The sequence below is a fragment of the Plectropomus leopardus genome, chromosome 11, assembly GCF_026936395.1.
Source record: "Plectropomus leopardus strain MGB_pleo_1.0 chromosome 11, ASM2693639v1, whole genome shotgun sequence".
NCBI classification, from domain to species: Eukaryota; Metazoa; Chordata; class Actinopteri; order Perciformes; family Serranidae; genus Plectropomus; species Plectropomus leopardus.
This window is the reverse complement of record NC_142186.1, coordinates 37,804,766-37,826,360: the sequence shown is the minus strand read 5'-3', so window position 1 is coordinate 37,826,360 and position 21,595 is coordinate 37,804,766. Positions and strand designations below refer to the sequence as shown.

The window sequence follows — 21,595 nt, the reverse complement described above, 5'->3', positions numbered from 1 at the left end:
GTACCAACAATTTTGTCCACGTGTATATATGTGTTGTTTATATTATGGGATGTGCTGTGTGTGTGTGTGTGTGTGTGTTATGTGATGTGTGTGTTGTGTGTATTATGGGATGTGTGTGTGTGTGTGTGTGTGTGGGAGTGTTGTGTGTATTATGGGATGTGTGTGTGTGTGTTGTGTGTATTTTGGGATGCGTGTGTGGTGTCTCACCCAGTCGGGCCGTTCTCCCAGGTCTCCCTGGGGCTCCGGTGAGGGGACGCCGTAGTCTCTGACTGCCGTGGTGAACTCCACAGGACCGGTCCCAGGCAGAGGGAGCCTCAGTAGCGGGTAGCTACAAGGAAGAGGACAACGCAACTTCAGAAGAAATGACTGATAAATTAGTAATAATTTACAAAAAATAAAGAATAAATACTGAAGTTCTCTGAACATTTTTCCTTACCCTCATAAAAAAATATATAAAATATAATTTCAAATACAGTTTGAAATGGTTGTATTTTTGTATTTTACATTCATTTTAAATAACAAGTCCCCCTCCCCTTTCCTCCTATGATAAATAAAGTACAGTCCCACAACACCGGCACAGCAGCTACCCAATGTCCTGCTGTGGACGTAGCAAAACAGATTTTAACCACCTAAAAACTCAATCTGAGTGTGAGTGTTGACTGTGTTTGAATGTTGTCTCCTCTTTAGCTTCCTCAGCACCTGACGGAGGCAGCGGGAGAGCAGCAGCTCGGCCGTTCAGTGCAGTAAAATGTCCATTTTTCTCAGTAAAATGAAAACAGCTTCAAATCCCCATCAGTAAGGCCTGTCTGACAGCGAGGGAAAGCACTGAAAGTACTGTTAATATAGCGTATGCTTTGACTGATATTGATTTTTTTTACTTCAAACTAATCAATGAAGGCAGAGTTTGCTCAGCGCCCTCTGATTATATGATGTGACGTGGCGGTTTTGTACCCCGAAGTTATTTTAAATAAACAGCTGTGATTGTGATTGGCTCGATATCACAGACCGGATCAATACACATTAATGATCCAGCTGGAGCCAGAGCTCCACCGAACTGGAGACACACTGAGAGACGTACCAGCATGTGAGGATGCTGGCTGAGGTGAAGAGGATGATGGGAACCGGGTAGGAGGCACACAGCAGCCCGTGGCGGTAAAACGCCGCCGAGATCTTCTCTCTCAGCTGCTCACGCAGCGTCATCCTGAGGGGCGGGGTCAACTCCCGGCCATCAGAAAGCACTGCGCGGCCGAGGACGGAGCACCGTGGGGCATCCAGGGACCTGCAGGGGACGACACCTGACCGTTACAAAGACACACCTGCACAGGTAATCAGACACATACATATATAAACATACACACCTCCACAGGTACATCAGACACATACATACATAAACATACATACCTGCACAGGTAATCAGACACATACATACATAAACATACACACCTGCACAGGTACATCAGACACATACATACATAAATATACACACCTGCACAGGTACATCAGACACATACATACATAAACACATACACACCTGCACAGGTACATCAGACACATACATACATACATAAACACATACACACCTGCACAGGTAATCAGACACATACATACATAAACATACACACCTCCACAGGTACATCAGACACATACATACATAAACATACACACCTGCACAGGTACATCAGACACATACATACATAAACACATACACACCTGCACAGGTAATCAGACACATACATATATAAACATACACACCTCCACAGGTACATCAGACACATACATACATAAACATACATACCTGCACAGGTAATCAGACACATACATACATAAACATACACACCTGCACAGGTACATCAGACACATACATACATAAATATACACACCTGCACAGGTACATCAGACACATACATACATAAACACATACACACCTGCACAGGTACATCAGACACATACATACATACATAAACACATACACACCTGCACAGGTAATCAGACACATACATACATAAACATACACACCTCCACAGGTACATCAGACACATACATACATAAACATACACACCTGCACAGGTACATCAGACACATACATACATAAACACATACACACCTGCACAGGTAATCAGACACATACATACATAAACATACACACCTGCACAGGTACATCAGACACATACATACATAAACACATACACACCTGCACAGGTAATCAGACACATACATACATAAACATACACACCTGCACAGGTACATCAGACACATACATACATAAACATACACACCTGCACAGGTACATCAGACACATATATACATAAACATACACACCTGCACAGGTACATCAGACACATACATACATAAACACATACACACCTGCACAGGTACATCAGACACATACATACATAAACACATACACACCTGCACAGGTACATCAGACACATACATACATAAACACATACACACCTGCACAGGTAATCAGACACATCATACATAAACATACACACCTGCACAGGTACATCAGACACATATATACATAAACATACACACCTGCACAGGTACATCAGACACATCATACATAAACATACACACCTGCACAGGTACATCAGACACATACATACATAAACATACACACCTGCACAGGTACATCAGACACATACATACATAAACACATACACACCTGCACAAGTAAATCACACACACACACACACATATCCCATAATACACACAACACACACATCGCATAATACACACAACACACACATCCCATAATACACACGACACACACATTGCATAATACACACAACACACACATCGCATAATACACACAACACACACATCCCATAATACACACAACACACACATCGCATAATACACACAACACACACACACACACACACACACACACACATATACACACCACAAGGACAGGTACATCACACACACCTGGACATGAACAATCACGTTAATAAAAACTACAAATGTTGGACATAATTAGGGACACAACACGTGGACATAAAGGACACCATCTCTGTCTGCTGTCCTGTGGGGGCGGGGTCAGTCATCACACCTGTATTAACCCCTTAGGGTCACTTTTTTAAGAACTAACTCCTCAATCACACTCAGCGTCCCGCAGCCGGCACTCTGACACACGGCTCAATCAACACACAGAGAGGCGTGGACGCATTCCACACGGTCCACAACACGCCACTCCGGCTGAACAGCAAACACGCCACTCCGGCTGAACAGCAAACACGCCACTCGTCCATCACAGTAGGTGAGGACGGCCTGCTGTGATTGGACAGCAGAACAGGAAGCACAAACTGAGGGTCCTTTCAGGGATCAATGAGGAGAAATATTCACAGATTTAAGGGCTCCATTGTCGTGGCAACCCGTCTATCTGTGTCACGTGATGTCAGCTGACTCAGAACGCACTGTGGATCAATACTAACTACTTGATTTCAATCCACATGAGAAACCACCCAAAAAATCATCAGTTCATTAGAAAATCAATTACTGATTGATTGATCAGTTAGAAATGAACATTGTCCTGTGAAGACAGACTGAAGTCTCTCTGCTCAATGCAGAACAGAACACTCTCAAAGTCCTGGTCCAGGTCCAGGTCCTCCATGTCCCTGCTGTCAGTCTGTGTACTGAGAAGACGAACACACCTGATGCTGCTCAGCAGCGTTTCCGTCACTCAGCTAATCTGGATTTAACCCATCGGAAACTCAGCCAGCTCAAAGACCCCCCCGCTGCACCTCCCCCTCTGTCGGACTGTCTTTGCCTCTGTCTCTCTCTGTCTGTCTTTGCCTCTGTCTGTCTGTGTCTCTCTCTGCCGCTGTCTATCACTGTCTGTTTCTGTCTGTCTGTCTCTGCCTGTCGCTGTCTGTCTATCTCTGTCTGTCTTTGCCTCTGTCTCTGTCTCTGTCTCAGTCTGTCTCTGACAGGAAGACAAACTACAGTGAGACACTGATCAATAACATCAATAATCCTGGATTTCAGAGGGAGCCAGTGCAAAGAAGCTGAAACAGGAGAAATATGATCCCTTTTCTTGGTTCCCGTTAGAACACGAGCAGCAGCGTTCTGCACCAGTTGGAGAGACCTAAGAGATTTGTTGGAGCAACCGAATAATAGGGAGTTACAGTAATCCAGCCTAGAGGTGACAAATGCATGTACTGATTTTTCAGCATCTGTTTGGGACAGGATATGTCTAATTTTTGTGATGTTGTGCAAGTGAAAGAAAGCCGTCCTTGAAGTTTGTTTTTTATGGGAGGCAAAAGATCTTGATCTTGATCAAATAAAACTCTGAGGTTCCTTACATGTGTTCTAGAGGACAAGGTAATGCCATCTACAGAAATGATATCCTTAGAATAGATATCCTTTATCTTGGAGAAAGTCACAGAGTTGATGAGCAACCACTCTCTCAAGGATTTTAGAAATAAAGGGGAGATTAGATATCGGTCTGTAGTTCGCTAAAACCTCAGGATTGAGAGTGGGCTTCTTTAGAAGAGGTTTAATGACAGATACTTTAAAAGACTGAGGTACATCGCCCGTTAATAATGACGCACTGATTATATCTGACAAAGAGTTGTCAATTAAGGGTAAGACTTTCTTAAGTAGCCTAGTTAGGATGGGGTCTAACAGGCATGTTGATGGCTTCGATGCAGAAATCAAGTCGCTGAAGGTCAATGGGGAAAATCGGTCCAAATAAACTACAGGCCTTGCTGCCATATCCAAGCTACCTGAATCGGGGGTCAGGTCAGTTAAGGGCTAGAGGTGATGGATTTTATCTCCAATAGTTATAATTTGGGAACCTGGGGCCTGGGAACGCCTCGGGATCCCCCGGGAAGAGCTGGACGAAATGGCCGGGGAGAGGGAAGTCTGGGCTTCCCTGCTTAGGCTGCTGCCCCCGCGACCCGACCCCGGATAAGCGGAAGAAAATGGATGGATGGACTTAAATTAGTAAAAGCATTCTTAGTTACTGTTAGGCATGGTAATGAGGTCAATGCAGAAGGATCAATTAAATTTAGCTACTGCATCATCGGACATACATCTAGGATAGTAACTCTTGTAGAGAGGCATGTAATTGAGTAATAAAAAATTGGAAGTTATTAAATAATGGCTTGACAGAGCGGGATTCTTAGAAAAGTCTAATAAATCTTCAATATCGATGCTGTATGCAAGGGCAAGATCTAGGGTGAGGGCGTAGCTGTGGGTGGGTCTGTGAACACTGACTGAAGCCAACTGAATCCAAAAGTGTGGAGAAAGCAGCACTAAGGCTATTATTATTAAGGCAAGGCAAGGCAAGTTTATTTGTATAGCACATTTCAGCAACAAGGCAATTCAAGGTGCTTCACACAGAACACTGAAATACAACAACGGGGGGAAAAGAAACACATTTAAAACATTATAAAAGAAGCATGTAAAAGGTGATTAAAAACAGCAAGTAGGAAAACAACAGATAAAACCCAAAAATATAAAAACACATATATTAAAATAAGAGTTGCAATGCAGAGTTTCAAAGAAAAATATAAAATTTAAAAAGTAAAAAGCCTTTTAGCCAAAGGCAGCAGTGAACAGGTGAGTCTTTAACCTTGACTTAAAAGAACTCAGACTCTCAGCAGACCTGATATTTTCTGGTAATATCCTCTATTAATATCCATGTGAATGTTAAAATCCCTTATGATATTTAATTTAAGCACATAACTTGACATAAGCTCAGAGAATTCAGATAGGAATTCAGAGTAACAACCAGGTAACAGCCAGGTAACAACCAGAAAATAACCAGGAAACAGCCAGGTAACAACCAGAAAATAACCAGGTAACAGCCAGGTAACAACCAGAAAATAACCAGGTAACAGCCAGGTAACAACCAGGTAACAGCCAGGTAACAACCAGAAAATAACCAGGTAACAGCCAGGTAACAGCCAGGTAACAGCCAGGTAACAACCAGGTAACAACCAGAAAATAACCAGGTAACAGCCAGGTAACAGCCAGGTAACAACCAGGTAACAACCAGAAAATAACCAGGTAACAGCCAGGTAACAACCAGAAAATAACCAGGTAACAGCCAAGTAACAACCAGGTAACAACCAGAAAATAACCAGGTAACAGCCAGGTAACAACCAGAAAATAACCAGGTAACAACCAGAAAATAACCAGGTAACAGCCAGGTAACAGCCAGGAAACAACCAGAAAATAACCAGGTAACAGCCAGGTAACAACCAGAAAATAACCAGGTAACAGCCAGGTAACAACCAGAAAATAACCAGGTAACAGCCAGGTAACAACCAGAAAATAACCAGGTAACAGCCAGGTAACAACCAGAAAATAAGCAAGTAACAGCCAGGTAACAACCAGGTAACAGCCAGAAAATAACCAGGTAACAGCCAGGTAACAGCCAGGTAACAACCAGAAAATAACCAGGTAACAGCCAGGTAACAACCAGAAAATAACCAGGTAACAGCCAGGTAACAGCCAGGAAACAACCAGAAAATAACCAGGTAACAGCCAGGTAACAACCAGAAAATAACCAGGTAACAACCAGAAAATAACCAAGTAACAGCCAGGTAACAACCAGAAAATAACCAGGTAACAGCCAGGTAACAACCAGAAAATAACCAGGTAACAGCCAGGTAACAACCAGAAAATAACCAGGTAACAGCCAGGTAACAACCAGAAAATAACCAGGTAACAACCAGAAAATAACCAAGTAACAGCCAGGTAACAACCAGGTAACAGCCAGAAAATAACCAGGTAACAGCCAGGTAACAGCCAGAAAATAACCAGGTAACAACCAGCCAACAACCAGAAAATAACCAGGTAACAGCCAGACAGCGGCCAGGTAACAAGTGAGAACTGAGATAAATAACCAACAGTCCCTTTCCTCTGATAAATACAAAACAGTCCCTAAACTCGGGTGACTGTGTGAAAAGTTGAAGTTGAAGCTGCTAACGTTAGCCTTGTTGCTTGCTAACATATACACTTTATGAAAAGCGGATATAACGGATAACATTTTATCATCCCAAATGTTTCCGGTCACTGAATAAATACTAACGTTACTCGACGTCCTGTGACGTCACACCAGAGGATTACAACGTCACGTTTTGTACCTGCAGACACCTGTGTTAGCACCGGGCTAACGTAAGCATGCAGTTAGCTCCGTTAGCTCCTTCGGGTATCAGCAGCGTGTGTTTAGACATTGCCTGTGAGGCTACTGTTTGTCCCCGGAGCTCACTGTTGGCTTAGTGTTATCCTGACGTTACTTTAACGTTAGTTTGACGTTAGTTTAGTGTGCGTGAGCCGCAGATTATCAGCCTGTCACTGCGAAGCTAACACGTCAGTTAGCAGCTACATTAGCGTTGTTAGCATCGGTTAGCTCAGTGATGGTGTTCCGGTTTGTTTCGGGCTCTGATCTGATTTTTCTCCTCATTTTGGTCTAGATAATGAAACCATTAAGCTGACACCACAGACAGCACCACGGACACCTGTCCACACTTATTCCAGCAGCTCGGAGCCTCAGAGGACACCTGCAGGGACCAGACTGTCCCAAACACACAACGAGCTAACGATAGCATGCTGTTAGCCCCGTTAGCTCCTCCGGAATCTACAATATGAATCCACACATTAACAGTGAGGGTCGGTGGTGAACCGGATCATGTTGGACGAGATGATGAGACGATAAAGCTGAGACCACAGACACCTGTCCACACCTGTCCAACAGCTCCGACACAAACCGAGCTAACCGCAGCAGCTAACGCTAACAGCTTTCATCTGTCCACACACTCACCTGGACAAACTTTGCTCAGGTGTGTCTGTCTCTACCCGATCCTCAGGTGTTTCTGTGTGTCCTCGGGTGTGTCTGTGGGTGTACAGGTGAGCTGTCAGCTGACAGTTCCTCAGTGATGCTCGGTTGATGCTAACACATATGCTAACATGCAGCAGCGCTCAGAGCTGCTGGCTGTCAGAGCCACACAGACCTCTGACCTCTGACCCCTGACCCTGCGGGGAGGAGACACGGGACCGGAGAGGACACGAGGCAGGATAGAGCGACCTCTGCTGTCCACACACAGCAACAACAAACAGCAGCAGCAACAAACAACAGCAGCAGCAACAAACAACAGCAGCAACAAACAACAGTAGCAACAAACAACAGCAGCAACATGTTTTATGTAAAGACGAGCCACATTCATCCTGTTTCATCAGACTTTATTTTTCTTTATCATCATGTTGTGATCCTATGAGCAGATCCCAGTGTCCCCTCTTTACTGGTCCACAGTCCACTCATGTCCTTTAATTTCCATTAATGTCCAACAGATTTAAGAGAGTCGATTTCACAGATGGTTTGTGGGAAATTAAACTCACCAAAAGTTTTTTTTTAAATCACTAAACATTTTAAGAAAAAGTAAATTGCCAAATTTGTCTTAAAAAATGTAAAATTTTTGTCTTTAAAAATGTTGGGGGTGGGGCGTGGTCTAAAAATTGTTGCTTTTTTCCTTTATAATTTTTGGGTGGTTTTTGAGAAAATGTGCCTTCCAAACCAGCAGGCCCTCCAAAATGAAAATCACTAAAATGAACCCATTTATCACAGGCGGAAACAGTGAAAACAGAAGTTATTGTGGGATTTTGGGATTTTCACATTTCTGACAGTGCTTGAAAACATCATGTGGGATAAACACTCGAGTCACTCTGAGGGCTCAGGGAAAAATATTTGTAGCTTTGGGGAATGTAAAAAAACCCAAACAAACAGCCACACTCTCCCCTGACAAACAAAGAACAGTCCTTTAGACATATTTATTTATTATTTATACACACATTTACACCTGCATTCATTTCTGAACATTGGGGGCGGGTCCTGATGATGTCACTGACACGAGTGAACCCTAACCCTGTGCGATCAGCGAGTCTGTCCTCCAGACGCTCTGACACCCAGACTGGGAGCATCCCAGTGGAACAGCTGGGCTGTGGCTGTATATGTGCTCTACGTGTGTGTGTGTGTGTGTGTGTGTGTGTGTGTGTGTGTGTGTGTGTGTGTGTGTGTGTGTGTGTGTGTGTGTGTGTGTGTGTGTGTGTGTGGTGTGCTCATATTCAAACAGTCAGTTTTGACATGTAAAAACAAATATGTCCACAGGTGGGACTAGAGGACGGCGCTGGACGTCCCTGGAGCAAAGAAGGACGCTCCTTTATCGTGGACTTTGTACTGGAAGAGTTTCTTCTGCGGCTGCTGACCATCAGCTCGCCTCCGCCTCCAGGACACCTCTACCTGTAACACAACAACAACACCTGTTTACCACCTGTAACACAACAACACCTGCCCAGCCTGTGCAGTTCGCGTACAGGCCGGGCATCGGTGTGGACGACGCCGTCATCTACCTGCTGCACCGGTCACTTTCGCACCTGGAGGGCCCCGGGAGCACTGTGAGAGTCATGTTCTTTGACTTCTCCAGTGCTTTCAACACCATCCAGCCTGCCCTGCTCAGGGGAAAGCTGGAGGGAGCCGGGGTCGACCGTCACCTGGCTGCATGGACCATCGACTACCTCACCAACAGACCGCAGTATGTGAGGCTCAGCGACTGTGTGTCGAATGTGGTAGTCTGCAGCACGGGGGCTCCACAGGGTACAGTGCTCTCCCCGTTCCTGTTTACACTGTACACATCAGACTTCACCCACAATACTGACAGCTGCCACATCCAGAAGTTCTCCGATGACACAGCCATCGTTGGATGTGTGTCAGAGGGGGACGAGCTGGAGTACAGGGAGGTCATCACCTCCTTTGTCTGCTGGTGCGAACGGAACTACCTGAGCATCAATGCCAGCAAGACAAAGGAGGTGGTGATTGACTTCAGGAGGAGACCACCTCAGCCTGCACCGGTGAACATCCAGGGCCTGGACATTGAGATCGTGGAGAAGTACAGGTACCTGGGTGTTCACCTCAACAACAAACTGGACTGGGCACACAATACAGATGTCCTGTACAGGAAGGGCCAGAGTCGTCTCCACCTGCTGAGGAGACTGAGGTCCTTCGGTGTGAGCAGGACTCTGTTAAGGACATTTTATGACTCGGTGGTGGCATCAGCCATCTCCTATGCTGTGGTCTGCTGGGGCAGTGGAAGCACAGAGTGGGACAGGAAGAGGCTGAACAAGCTGGTCAGGAGGGCCGGCTCAGTCTCGGACTGTCCCCTGGACTCCATCGAGGAGGTGGGTGAGAGGAGGATGTTGGCCAAGCTGACATCCATCATGGACAACCCCTCTCACCCCCTTCATGAGACTGTGGGAGACCTGAGCAGCTCCTTCAGCAGCAGACTGCGGTACCCACGCTGCAGGAAGGAACGCCACCGCAGGTCCTTCCTTCCATCGGCCATCAGGCTATACAACACCAGCCTGAGCCAACAATAACCTGGACTCACTACAATCAAAAGTTGCACTCTCTGACTTTTGTATTTACAACCTGTACATTTTTTGTTTTCCTTGATACATGCCTATATTTTGCACTATTGTATATTTTATATTTTGTATATATTGATATTTTTATATATTTTTTTCTGTACACACAGCTGCTGTGACAAGTGAATTTCCCACAAGTGGGATAAATAAACGTGTCTAAGTCTAAGTCTAAGTCTTTACCACCTGTAACACAACAACAACACCTGTTTACGACCTGTAACACAACAACACCTGTTTACCACCTGTAACACAACAACAACACCTGTTTACCACCTGTAACACAACAACACCTGTTTACCACCTGTAACACAACAACACCTGTTTACCACCTGTAACACAACAACAACACCTGTTTACCACCTGTAACACAACAACAACACCTGTTTACCACCTGTAACACAACAACACCTGTTTACCACCTGTAACACAACACCTGTTTACCACCTGTAACACAACAACAACACCTGTTTACCACCTGTAACACAACAACACCTGTTTACCACCTGTAACACAACAACAACACCTGTTTACCACCTGTAACACAACAACACCTGTTTACCACCTGTAACACAACAACACCTGTTTACCACCTGTAACACAACAACAACACCTGTTTACCACCTGTAACACAACAACAACACCTGTTTACCACCTGTAACACAACAACACCTGTTTACCACCTGTAACACAACACCTGTTTACCACCTGTAACACAACAACAACACCTGTTTACCACCTGTAACACAACAACACCTGTTTACCACCTGTAACACAACAACAACACCTGTTTACCACCTGTAACACAACAACAACACCTGTTTACCACCTGTAACACAACAACACCTGTTTACCACCTGTAACACAACACCTGTTTACCACCTGTAACACAACAACAACACCTGTTTACCACCTGTAACACAACAACAACACCTATTTACCACCTGTAACACAACAACACCTGTTTACCACCTGTAACACAACAACACCTGTTTACCACCTGTAACACAACAACACCTGTTTACCACCTGTAACACAACAACACCTGTTTACCACCTGTAACACAACAACACCTGTTTACCACCTGTAACACAACAACAACAACACCTGTTTACCACCTGTAACACAACAACAACACCTGTTTACCACCTGTAACACAACACCTGTTTACCACCTGTAACACAACACCTGTTTACCACCTGTAACACAACAACACCTGTTTACCACCTGTAACACAACAACAACACCTATTTACCACCTGTAACACAACAACACCTGTTTACCACCTGTAACACAACAACACCTGTTTACCACCTGTAACACAACACCTGTTTACCACCTGTAACACAACAACACCTGTTTACCACCTGTAACACAACAACAACACCTATTTACCACCTGTAACACAACAACACCTGTTTACCACCTGTAACACAACAACACCTGTTTACCACCTGTAACACAACAACAACACCTGTTTACCACCTGTAACACAACAACACCTGTTTACCACCTGTAACACAACACCTGTTTACCACCTGTAACACAACAACAACACCTGTTTACCACCTGTAACACAACATGTGACTCACCTGTGTGTGTGTTTCATGTTGAGTCAGACTCACCTGTGTGTGTGTGTGTTTCATGTTGAGTCAGACTCACCTGTGTGTGTGTTTCATGTTGAGTCAGACTCACCTGTGTGTGTGTGTGTTTCATGTTGAGTCAGACTCACCTGTGTGTGTCTGTGTGTGTGTGTATTTCATGTTGAATCAGACTCACCTGTGTGTGTCTGTGTGTGTGTGTCTGTGTTTCATGTTGAACCAGACTCACCTGTGTGTGTCTGTGTGTGTGTGTGTGTTTCATGTTGAGTCAGACTCACCTGTGTGTGTCTGTGTGTGTGTGTGTATGTATGTGTGTGTGTGTTTGTGTGTGTGTGTGTGTTTCATGTTGAGTCAGACTCACCTGTGTGTCTGTGTGTGTGTGTGTGTGTGTGTGTGTGTGTGTGTGTGTGTGTGTGTGTTTGTGTCTGTGTGTGTTTCATGTTGAATCAGACTAACCTGTGTGTGTCTGTGTGTGTGTGTGTGTGTGTGTGTGTGTGTGTGTGTATGTGTGTGTGTGTGTTTCATGTTGAATCAGACTCACCTGTCCGTGTATGTCCCTGCAGTATCCGGTGGGGAGACCCTGTACGTGCAGCATGAGGCTGCTCTGGTGGGTCAGACCTGTCAGGAGTCTCTCTGAGCCTTCATCAGCAGCATCCTCCTCCTCTTCCTCCTCATCACAGCGGACCAGCATCACCACGTTACCCTGCAGGCACAGTGAACTCATAACAACAACAACAACAACAACAACTTTATATAAATGTTTTCTTTAATAACAGAGTTAACAAAGTGCTTTGACAAACAGAGCAAAGCAGAAATCATGTGACAAAAAAAAAAAAAGACAGTCAGACAGTCCAACACAAGACGCAAGACACAAGACACAAGAGAGACCAAACTAAGACAGAGACCAGGACAAAACTTATGACCAGGACAAATAATGCAGGAGGCAGGATGCATATTGTCAGCATAAAATAGATGAAAAACAACAACAACAGACACAATGAAAGCACTCAAAGCAGAAATAAAATAAAATAAAACAGATCAAACAAATTGAAAAGGTAAAATAAAAGAAAATAAAACAGATAAAACAAATGTAAAAGGTACAATTAAAAGAAATAAAAGAAAATAAAACAGGTTCAAAAGGTCAAATGAAAAGAAAACAGGAAATAAAACAGATCAAACAAATTAAAAAGGTAAAATCAAAAGATAAATAAATAAATAAAGACGACATCATGAAAGCAAGCAAAAATGGGTTTTAACAATTAATTTAAAACAGGTTCATTCATCATCACCCAAACCCTGCAGTCCACTCCCTCTGTCTCTGTCTGTCTGTGTCTCTCACCTGTCTCTGTCCCTGTCTCTGTCTGTCTATGTCTCTCACCTGTCTCTGGGAGCAGACAGTGGCTCGGCAGTAGTGACTGAAGTCCAGCAGGTTGTTGACGTCCACCCCAAGACTCAGCAGGACACTGAGGTCGTCCACCAGCAGCACTGGGGGACCCCACTGTCCCCGCCCACCATCAGGAACACTCACACTGGATTGGACAAACTGGTACAGACTCCTCAGTCCCACAGCGGAATCCCTGAAGACACAGAGACAGACAGAGAGTCAGACACAGGGATAGACAGAGACAGACAAGAAGACAGATACAGAGATAGACAGACAGACACAGAGACAGATAGACAGACAGACAGAAGGACAGAGACAGACACAGAGACAGGGACACAGACAGACAGAGAGAGACAGACACATAAGGAGAGACACAGAGACAGACAGAGAGACAGACACAGAGAAACAGGGACACAGAGAGACAGAAACAGGCACACAGAGACAGAGACGGACAAAGAGACAGACACAAGGACACAGAGAGACAGACACAGACAGAGAGACAGACACAAGGACACAGAGGGGACAGAGGCAGGGACACAGACAGACTGATGAAAACATTCTGACTGTTTGTAAACAAACTGTGATGTCATTTGTTTATATCGTGGTGACAAATAAACAATGATGTCACACACAGAGTGGAAAGGTGAGGACAAGAGAGGTACCTGAGGAAGTCCAGGGGTCCATCTCCTGTCCCATTGTCCTCAGGGACCAACACAGACAGACACTCCTTCAGACCCTCCAGGAAGACCAGTTGTCCCCTGTCCCTCGCCTGGACTGCACTCACACCCTGAGGACAGACAGAGGGGACACACTGAAGACACACCCTGAGGACACATAGACGGGACACTCCTAGAGGACACACAGAGGGGATACTCTGAGGACACACCCTGAGGACGCACAGAGGGGATACTCTGAGGACACACCCTGAGGATGCACAGAGGGGAAACTCTGAGGACACACCCTGAGGACGCACAGAGGGGATACTCTGAGGACACACCCTGAGGACGCACAGAGGGGATACTCTGAGGACACACCCTGAGGACGCACAGAGGGGAAACTCTGAGGACACACCCTGAGGACGCACAGAGGGGATACTCTGAGGACACACCCTGAGGACGCACAGAGGGGATACTCTGAGGACACACCCTGAGGACGCACAGAGGGGAAACTCTGAGGACACACCCTGAGGATGCACAGAGGGGATACTCTGAGGACACACCCTGAGGACGCACAGAGGGGATACTCTGAGGACACACTCTGAGGACACACCCTGAGGGACAGTTTCGGTGTGGTCATTCAGAGTGTTCTAACAGATTGAAGAGAAATGGACACATCAGCACATGGCTGATCATGTGACTGGTTGTTGTTGTTGTTGTTGTGATCAGCTGACTGACCATGTGACTGATTGTTGTGAACAGCCGATTGATCATGTGACTGTTTTTTTTTTGGTTGTGATCAGCTGACTGCTCAGCGATCGTCAGAGTGATGACAGCGCAGGCAGGACACAGATGCTGTAAGCTGACAGGAGTCCTGGTCAGGAAGGAGACGCGTGGACGGACACTTTTAGACGTGCAGGTCCACCCTGGAAGCTGGTGGCTGCAGACGGAGGTGCAGGTGGACAGGTGCGCTCTGCCTCAGCAGGTAACTGACCACATTCTCTCAGCCGAGCTGCAGCTGTGCTGCAGTCACGGCATGTGGGAGTTTTTTGACTTGTGTTGGATGATGGAGTTTTTGGGGGACTTGTGTTGGATGATGTGGGAGTTTCCAGTTTTTATCTCGTTAATCTCGCTCAGCTGTGAGCTGTCAGAGAGTCACGCAGCGGCTCCATCCAATCAGGACGCAGCCTGGTCCTGACTCCGTGAGAGCGGGTGATGGTGGCAGTTCGGGGTCGACTCTCTGCAGACTGTGCTGCCGTCACATGTTCCTCTGTGGCCGTTTAATAAAGTCTGACGTGAAATGCGAAGCAGCGTCTCTGACACTGTCTCTTTGTTATATATTATATTATGGGATGTCAATGGTACATATTCATCTTTTTTTTCCTCTTTTTTTCTTCGTGCAGTCTTAGTTTGCCAAAAACCTGTTCACCTGGGACGGTGTGTTACTGTGACTTCTCTTCTCATGTGTTTTATAACTCACACTGAGCCAAATGGCCAAAAATGTGCTTTGTGAGGTCACCTTGACCTTTGACCAAACTCTGATCAGTTCATGGTTGAGTCCAAGTGGACGTTTGTGCCAAATTTGACGAAATTCCCTCAAAGTGATGAATGATGAACACATAAATGACTCACCAGTCTCTGGCTGATGGCGCTGTAGTGATTGAAGGACTGAACCAGAGCCACGAACCAAACCCTGCAGCCCGCTGCAACACACACACACACACACACACACACACACACCTGAGATAAACACACCTAACATAAACACACCTGGTGGTTTTTCATGCTGCTGTAACATTTGAAATTTCCCCCAATGGGGGATCAATAAAGGAATATTCTATTCTATTCTATTCTATTCTATTCTACAGAGAGGAGGCTGATCAGACTCTGAGTGTGACTCTGAACTCTGAGATGAGAAACTCTGAGTTTTGGGGTCCAGATCAGCTGATCTGAATCTGTCCAATCAGCTCTGAGCATGTTCACTCTGAGTTCAGGACCTCGATAAAAAGCCGTCATCAACGGAGCCCCGATACCTCGATTCACCGCAGCGACTGCCGAGAAACAGAAACCGAGCTCCTGGAGCCCGTCGGAGCTCGAGAAGCTCGTGCTGCCTACGGAGAACACGAGCTCATATTTAGGAAGAAAAGTAACAGCTGCAGCAGCTACGGAGAGAAAAGCATCATGGGAGAAAATCACCACCGTGTCGTCTGTGTCAACGCGTACGTTTGAACGCACGCGTGCGTCGAGCGAACACTAAGCGCGCTTTATTAAAACGGCGGCGTGCAGGTGAAGCAGTGAGGGAGAGAATAAATGCTGGTCTTCATCTGGGTTCAGGCCCTCAGGGGGAAAACGCTCTCTGAAGCAGCTGAAAATGAAATCTATAAAAACATCGTTCAGAAAGGTCGACGGATTTCACTCCGCCGTGATCGTGGGCCGACCTCACTTTGGTTTGATTCGTATTTGACGTTAAACGGAGTAAATCTTCGTTCGGCGGCCGTTTGAACGTGTAGTCGTTTAAAGGCCAACAGGATGCTGTTTGGACACATAAATGTCCTCTGGACTCATGTCCTGCTGAGGACATTCATATTTAATATTGATATAAAGCTCACAGCAAAAACACCACAGGAGCTTTGTTTATGGGCCTGAGAGTTACTGTGATGATTGTGGGTTAGATTATGGTGACACACGTGTGGGCACGGGACTTTTATTCACTGATATTTATTATTGATTTGGTTTACTGTCTTTTATTTTAAGCTGGTATTTGAGCTTTTTGGATGATTTTTAAATTTAATTTATTATTGGAGATTTGTTTTAATTTATTGTTTTTAATATATTAATTTTCTATTATTTTTTTTTTCCCCTCCCTGAGCTACCACCTTATCGTGGTGGAGGGGTTTGCGTGTCCCAGTGATCCTAGGAGCTCAGATGTCGGGGGCTTCATGCCCCTGGTAGGGTCACCCATGGCAAACAGGTCCTAGGGGAGGGACCAGACAAAGTGTAGCTCACAAGACCCCTATGATGACGTCAATCAATGGTTCGGAGTTCCCCTCGCCCGGACGCGGGTCACCGGGGCCCCCCCCTGGAGCCAGGCCTGGGGGTGGGGCTCGATGGCGAGCGCCTGGTGGCCGGGCCTTTACCCATGGGGCCCGGCCGGGCACAGCCCGAAGAGGTGACATGGGACCTCCTTCCCGTGGGCTCACCACCCGTAGGAGGGGCCGTAGGGGTCAGGTGCAATGTGAGCTGGGCGGCAGCCGAAGGCGGGGACCTTGGCGGTCCGATCCTCGGCTGCAGAAGCTAGCTCTGGGGACGTGGAATGTCACCTCTCTGGTGGGGAAGGAGCCTGAGCTGGTGCGCGAGGTTGAGAAGTTCCGACTAGATATAGCCGGCCTCACCTCGACGCACGGCTTGGGCTCCGGAACCAGTCTTCTTGAGAGGGGATGGACTCTCTTCCACTCTGGAGTTGCCACTGGTGAGAGGCGCCGGGCAGGGGTGGCAATACTTATTGCCCCCCGGCTCGGTGCCTGCACGTTGGAGTTTACCCCGGTGAATGAGAGGGTAGCCTCCCTCCGCCTTCGGGTTGGGGGACGGATCCTGACTGTTGTTTGTGCCTATGGTCCAAACAGCAGTTCAGAGTATCCACCCTTTTTGGAGTCCTTAGAGGGGGTGCTGGAGAGTGCTCCTTCTGGGGACTCCCTCGTTCTGCTGGGGGACTTCAACGCTCACATTGGCAATGACAGTGAGACCTGGAGGGGCGTGATCGGGAGGAATGGCCCCCCCCGATCTGAACCCGAGTGGTGTTTTGTTATTGGACTTCTGTGCTCGCCACAGATTGTCCATAACGAACACCATGTTCAAGCATAAGGGTGTCCATATGCGCACTTGGCGTCAGGACACCCTAGGCCGCAGTTCAATGATCGACTTTGTAGTCGTATCGTTGGACTTGCGGCCATATGTCTTGGACACTCACCTGGTGGTGAGTTGGCTCCGATGGTGGGAGAGGACGCCGGTCAGACCTGGCAGACCCAAACGCATTGTGAGGGTCTGCTGGGAACGTCTGGCAGAACCTCCCATCAGAAGGAGCTTCAACTCCCACCTCCAGAAGAGCACGTCTGGCAGAACCTCCCGTCAGAAGGAGCTTCAACTCCCACCTCCAGAAGAGCTTCGACCATGTCCCAGGGGAGGCTGGGGACATTGAGTCCGAGTGGGCCGTGTTCCCTGCCTCCATTACTGAGGCGGCTGACCGGTGCTGTGGCCGTAAGGTGGTTGGTGCCTGTCGGGGCAGCAACACCCGAACCCGCTGGTGGACACCGGCGGTAAGGGGTGCCGTCAAGCTGAAGAAGGAGTCCTATCGGGTCTTCTTGGCCTGTGGGACTCCGGAGGCAGCAGACAGGTACCGCAGGCCAAGCGGAGTGTGGCGGCGGCGGTCGCCAAGGCGAAAACCCGGGCATGGGAGGAGTTCGGCGAGGCCATGGAAAACAACTTCCGGACGGCTCCGAAGAGGTTCTGGACCACCATCCGGCGTCTCAGGAGGGGGAAACAGTACTCCGTCAACACTGTGTATGGTGGCGACGGGGCGCTGCTGACTTCGACTCGGGACGTTGTGGATCGATGGAAGGAATACTTCGAAGACCTCCTCAATCCCACCGACACGCCTTCCGTTGGGGAAGCAGGGCCTGGGGACCCGGGGGTGGGCTCCTCTATCTCTGGGGCTGAGGTTACCGAGGTGGTCAAAAAGCTCCTCGGTGGCAGGGCCCCGGGGGTGGACGAGGTCCGCCCGGAGTTCCTCAAGGCCCTGGATGTTGTGGGGCTGTCGTGGCTGACACGACTCTGCAACATTGCGTGGACATCGGGGGCAGTGCCCTTGGAATGGCAGACTGGGGTGGTGGTCCCTCTTTTCAAGAAGGGGGACCGGAGGGTGTGTTCCAACTACAGGGGGATCACACTCCTCAGCCTCCCTGGTAAGGTCTATTCGGGGGTACTAGAGAGGAGGGTCCGCCGGATAGTCGAACCCCGGATTCAGAAGGAGCAATGCGGTTTTCGCCCCGGTCGTGGAACTGTGGACCAGCTCTGGACCCTTGGCAGGATCCTTGAGGGTGCTTGGGAGTTTGCCCAACCAGTCCACATGTGCTTTGTGGACTTGGAGAAGGCATTCGACCGTGTCCCTCGGGGAGTCCTGTGGGGGGTTCTCCGGGAATATGGGGTTTCAGACTCCCTGATACGGGCTGTCCGTTCCCTGTATGACCGGTGCCGGAGCTTGGTCCGCATTGCCGGCAGTAAGTCGAACTTCGTTTCGGTGAGAGTTGGCTTCCGCCAGGGATGACCTTTGTCACCGATTCTGTTCATAACTTTTATGGACAGAATTTCTAGGCGCAGCCAGGGTGTTGAGGGGGTCCGGTTTGGTGACCTCAGGATTAGGTCTCTGCTCTTTGCAGATGATGTGGTCCTGTTGGCTTCATCGGGGATGAAGTCCTGCCCCAAGTGGAGGAGTTTAAGTACCTCGGGGTCTTGTTCACGAGTGAGGGAAGGATGGAACGGGAGATCGACAGGCGGATCGGTGCAGCATCTGCAGTAATGCGGACTCTGCACCGGTCTGTCTTGGTGAAGAGGGAGCTGAGCCGAAAGGCAAAGCTCTCGATTTACCAGTCGATCTTCGTTCCTACCCTCACCTATGGTCATGAGCTTTGGGTAGTGACCGAAAGAACAAGATCGCGGGTACAAGCGGCCGAAATGAGTTTCCTCCGTAGGGTGGCTGGGCTCTCCCTTAGAGATAGGGTGAGAAGCTCGGTCATCCGGGAGGAGCTCAGAGTAGAGCCGCTGCTCCTCCGCATTGAGAAGAGCCAGATGAGGTGGCTCGGGCATCTAATTAGGATGCCTCCAGGACGCCTCCCTGGTGAGGTGTTCAGGGCACGTCCCATCGGTAGGAGGCCCCGGGGAAGACCCAGGACACGCTGGAGAGACTACGTCTCTCAGCTGGCCTGGGAACGCCTCGGGGTCCCCCGGGAAGAGCTGGATGAAGTGGCCGGGGAGAGGGAAGTCTGGGTTTCCCTGCTTAGGCTGCTGCCCCCGCGACCCGACCCCGGATAAGCGGAAGAAAATGGATGGATGGATGGATGGAATTTTCTTTTTTATTTTAATTTATTTTATCCGGACCGGAGTCATTTATTTGTAGACTAAAATCTTGGTGTTGTGTAACTGAAAATTCAATAAAATACTAATTATAAAATAATGTTTGTTAAACTGAGCCAGCAGAGAGGCGCTGTGTGAGATTAGATATGTGCGGCTGCAGAATGTCACTGAGATGAATGATTCAGTGTAATAAAAAACTGTGCTGTTATAACAAAAATTCGTCAGGAATGAGAGCACATCCAATCGAGATCTGTAAATCCTCTCCTGACCTAAGACGCTGCGAAATAATTCTGCTTTGATATCGGTCAGATTGCAAAAATACGGACAATCAGTGTCTGACAGTTTGCTCAGTTTGCTCTGTGTTTCATCTAGAAAACCTGCCAGCGAGCAGGTTATGTTCACAGTCAGTTACCATGGTGACTGACTCAGAGTTTGACTTAACTCTTTCTGGAACAGATAACAGAGTTTCTCTCATTTCAGGGTTAACACACTCAGAGTTTTCAACACACCTGAGTCACCTGTGTCACACTGTGACAGGTGATGTGACTCACCTCTCAGGTACAGAGTCAGGAAGTGGTGGATGAGGAAGGAGGCGTCACTCCGTCTGTCTGACAGCAGCACAAACTCTCCCTGCACACGCGTGCGCGCACACACACACACACACACACACACACACGTTAAGCACGCTGCGTGTCACATGTTAATACTGACGTGTGTGCTGTGACTGTTCTCACCTGTGTGACGCTATCCGGACAGGTGTTTAAGATGCTGTTGAGCTCTGTAAACATGGCTAACGTCAGCGCGAGCTAACCGGAGCGTTAATAAATTGCCACAGTCTGAAATATCGATCTGTGATCAGCCGAAATCAGCTATGATCAGCTGTGATCAGCTGAGATCTCCCGCAGACTCAGGTCTGACTGAGGACATTCACGTTTAACCCTTAAATCCCGCACAAACTGCAGCCTGCTCCCAGATCAGTTAGTTGCTGAGCTAACGGCTGCTGCATGCTAACAAAGAGGAGTCACATTAGACAGGAGGTCTCACTCTGCTCCGACAGCACAATCCTGCTGGCGCTGCCATGCCAGAAGCCTGACTTTGGCATTTTTCAGGATAACTTTTGACACTTTTCACACGGTGGCACACTTTGTGCTTAAATTAATAGACACGAGATGCCTAACAGAGCTTAATAAAACTTAAATAAATAAAAATGACATACAGATTGGTCATGTGAAGCATCTTGTCTGTGAAAGTGGATTTACTGTATATGTATCAAAGACTGTATAAATTATATACAGTTTGTGATAGTGTATATGCTGATGGACTGTATATATTGTATATTGTCTGTGATACATGTTCATAAAGCCCCAGCATGTACTGACGACCACCATCAATCATTT

At 47.3% G+C, this 21,595-nt stretch overlaps 2 protein-coding genes across 2 annotated transcripts in view; both read right to left on the bottom strand.

The window, feature by feature from the left end:
• Positions 1-7,992, bottom strand: part of scap (SREBF chaperone) — a 36,406-nt gene extending 28,414 nt beyond the window's left edge. Inside the window, exons 1-3 of the mRNA XM_042490194.2 lie at positions 7,781-7,992; positions 1,079-1,279; positions 208-328 (exon numbers count right to left, since the gene is read on the bottom strand). Coding sequence (XP_042346128.1) covers positions 208-328; positions 1,079-1,200 — 243 coding nt within the window. The 5' untranslated portion in view covers positions 1,201-1,279; positions 7,781-7,992. The remainder of the gene's footprint in view (positions 1-207; positions 329-1,078; positions 1,280-7,780) is intronic.
• A 773-nt stretch (positions 7,993-8,765) lies between these two features.
• elp6 (elongator acetyltransferase complex subunit 6) lies at positions 8,766-21,242 on the bottom strand. The gene is made up of 7 exons (XM_088084858.1): positions 20,933-21,242; positions 20,750-20,828; positions 15,705-15,775; positions 14,079-14,203; positions 13,411-13,609; positions 12,574-12,735; positions 8,766-9,253 (listed from the first exon to the last, which is right to left on the bottom strand). The coding sequence occupies exons 1-7, from the start codon at positions 20,984-20,986 to the stop codon at positions 9,128-9,130; spliced, it is 816 nt and encodes a 271-aa protein (XP_087940984.1). The 5' UTR covers positions 20,987-21,242; the 3' UTR covers positions 8,766-9,127.
• Between the last annotated feature and the right edge of the window lie 353 nt (positions 21,243-21,595).

Excerpts from the sequence above, each read along its gene's own strand:
- elp6 (XM_088084858.1), bottom strand. The coding sequence starts at position 20,986 with ATGTTTACAGAGCTCAACAGCATCTTAAACACCTGTCCGGATAGCGTC. Across the intron at positions 20,829-20,932 it reads GTCCGGATAGCGTCACACAG|GGAGAGTTTGTGCTGCTGTC; the intron begins GTGAGAACAGTC and ends ACGCGTGTGCAG. Across the intron at positions 15,776-20,749 it reads CCTGACTCTGTACCTGAGAG|CGGGCTGCAGGGTTTGGTTC; the intron begins GTGAGTCACATC and ends TGTGTGTTGCAG.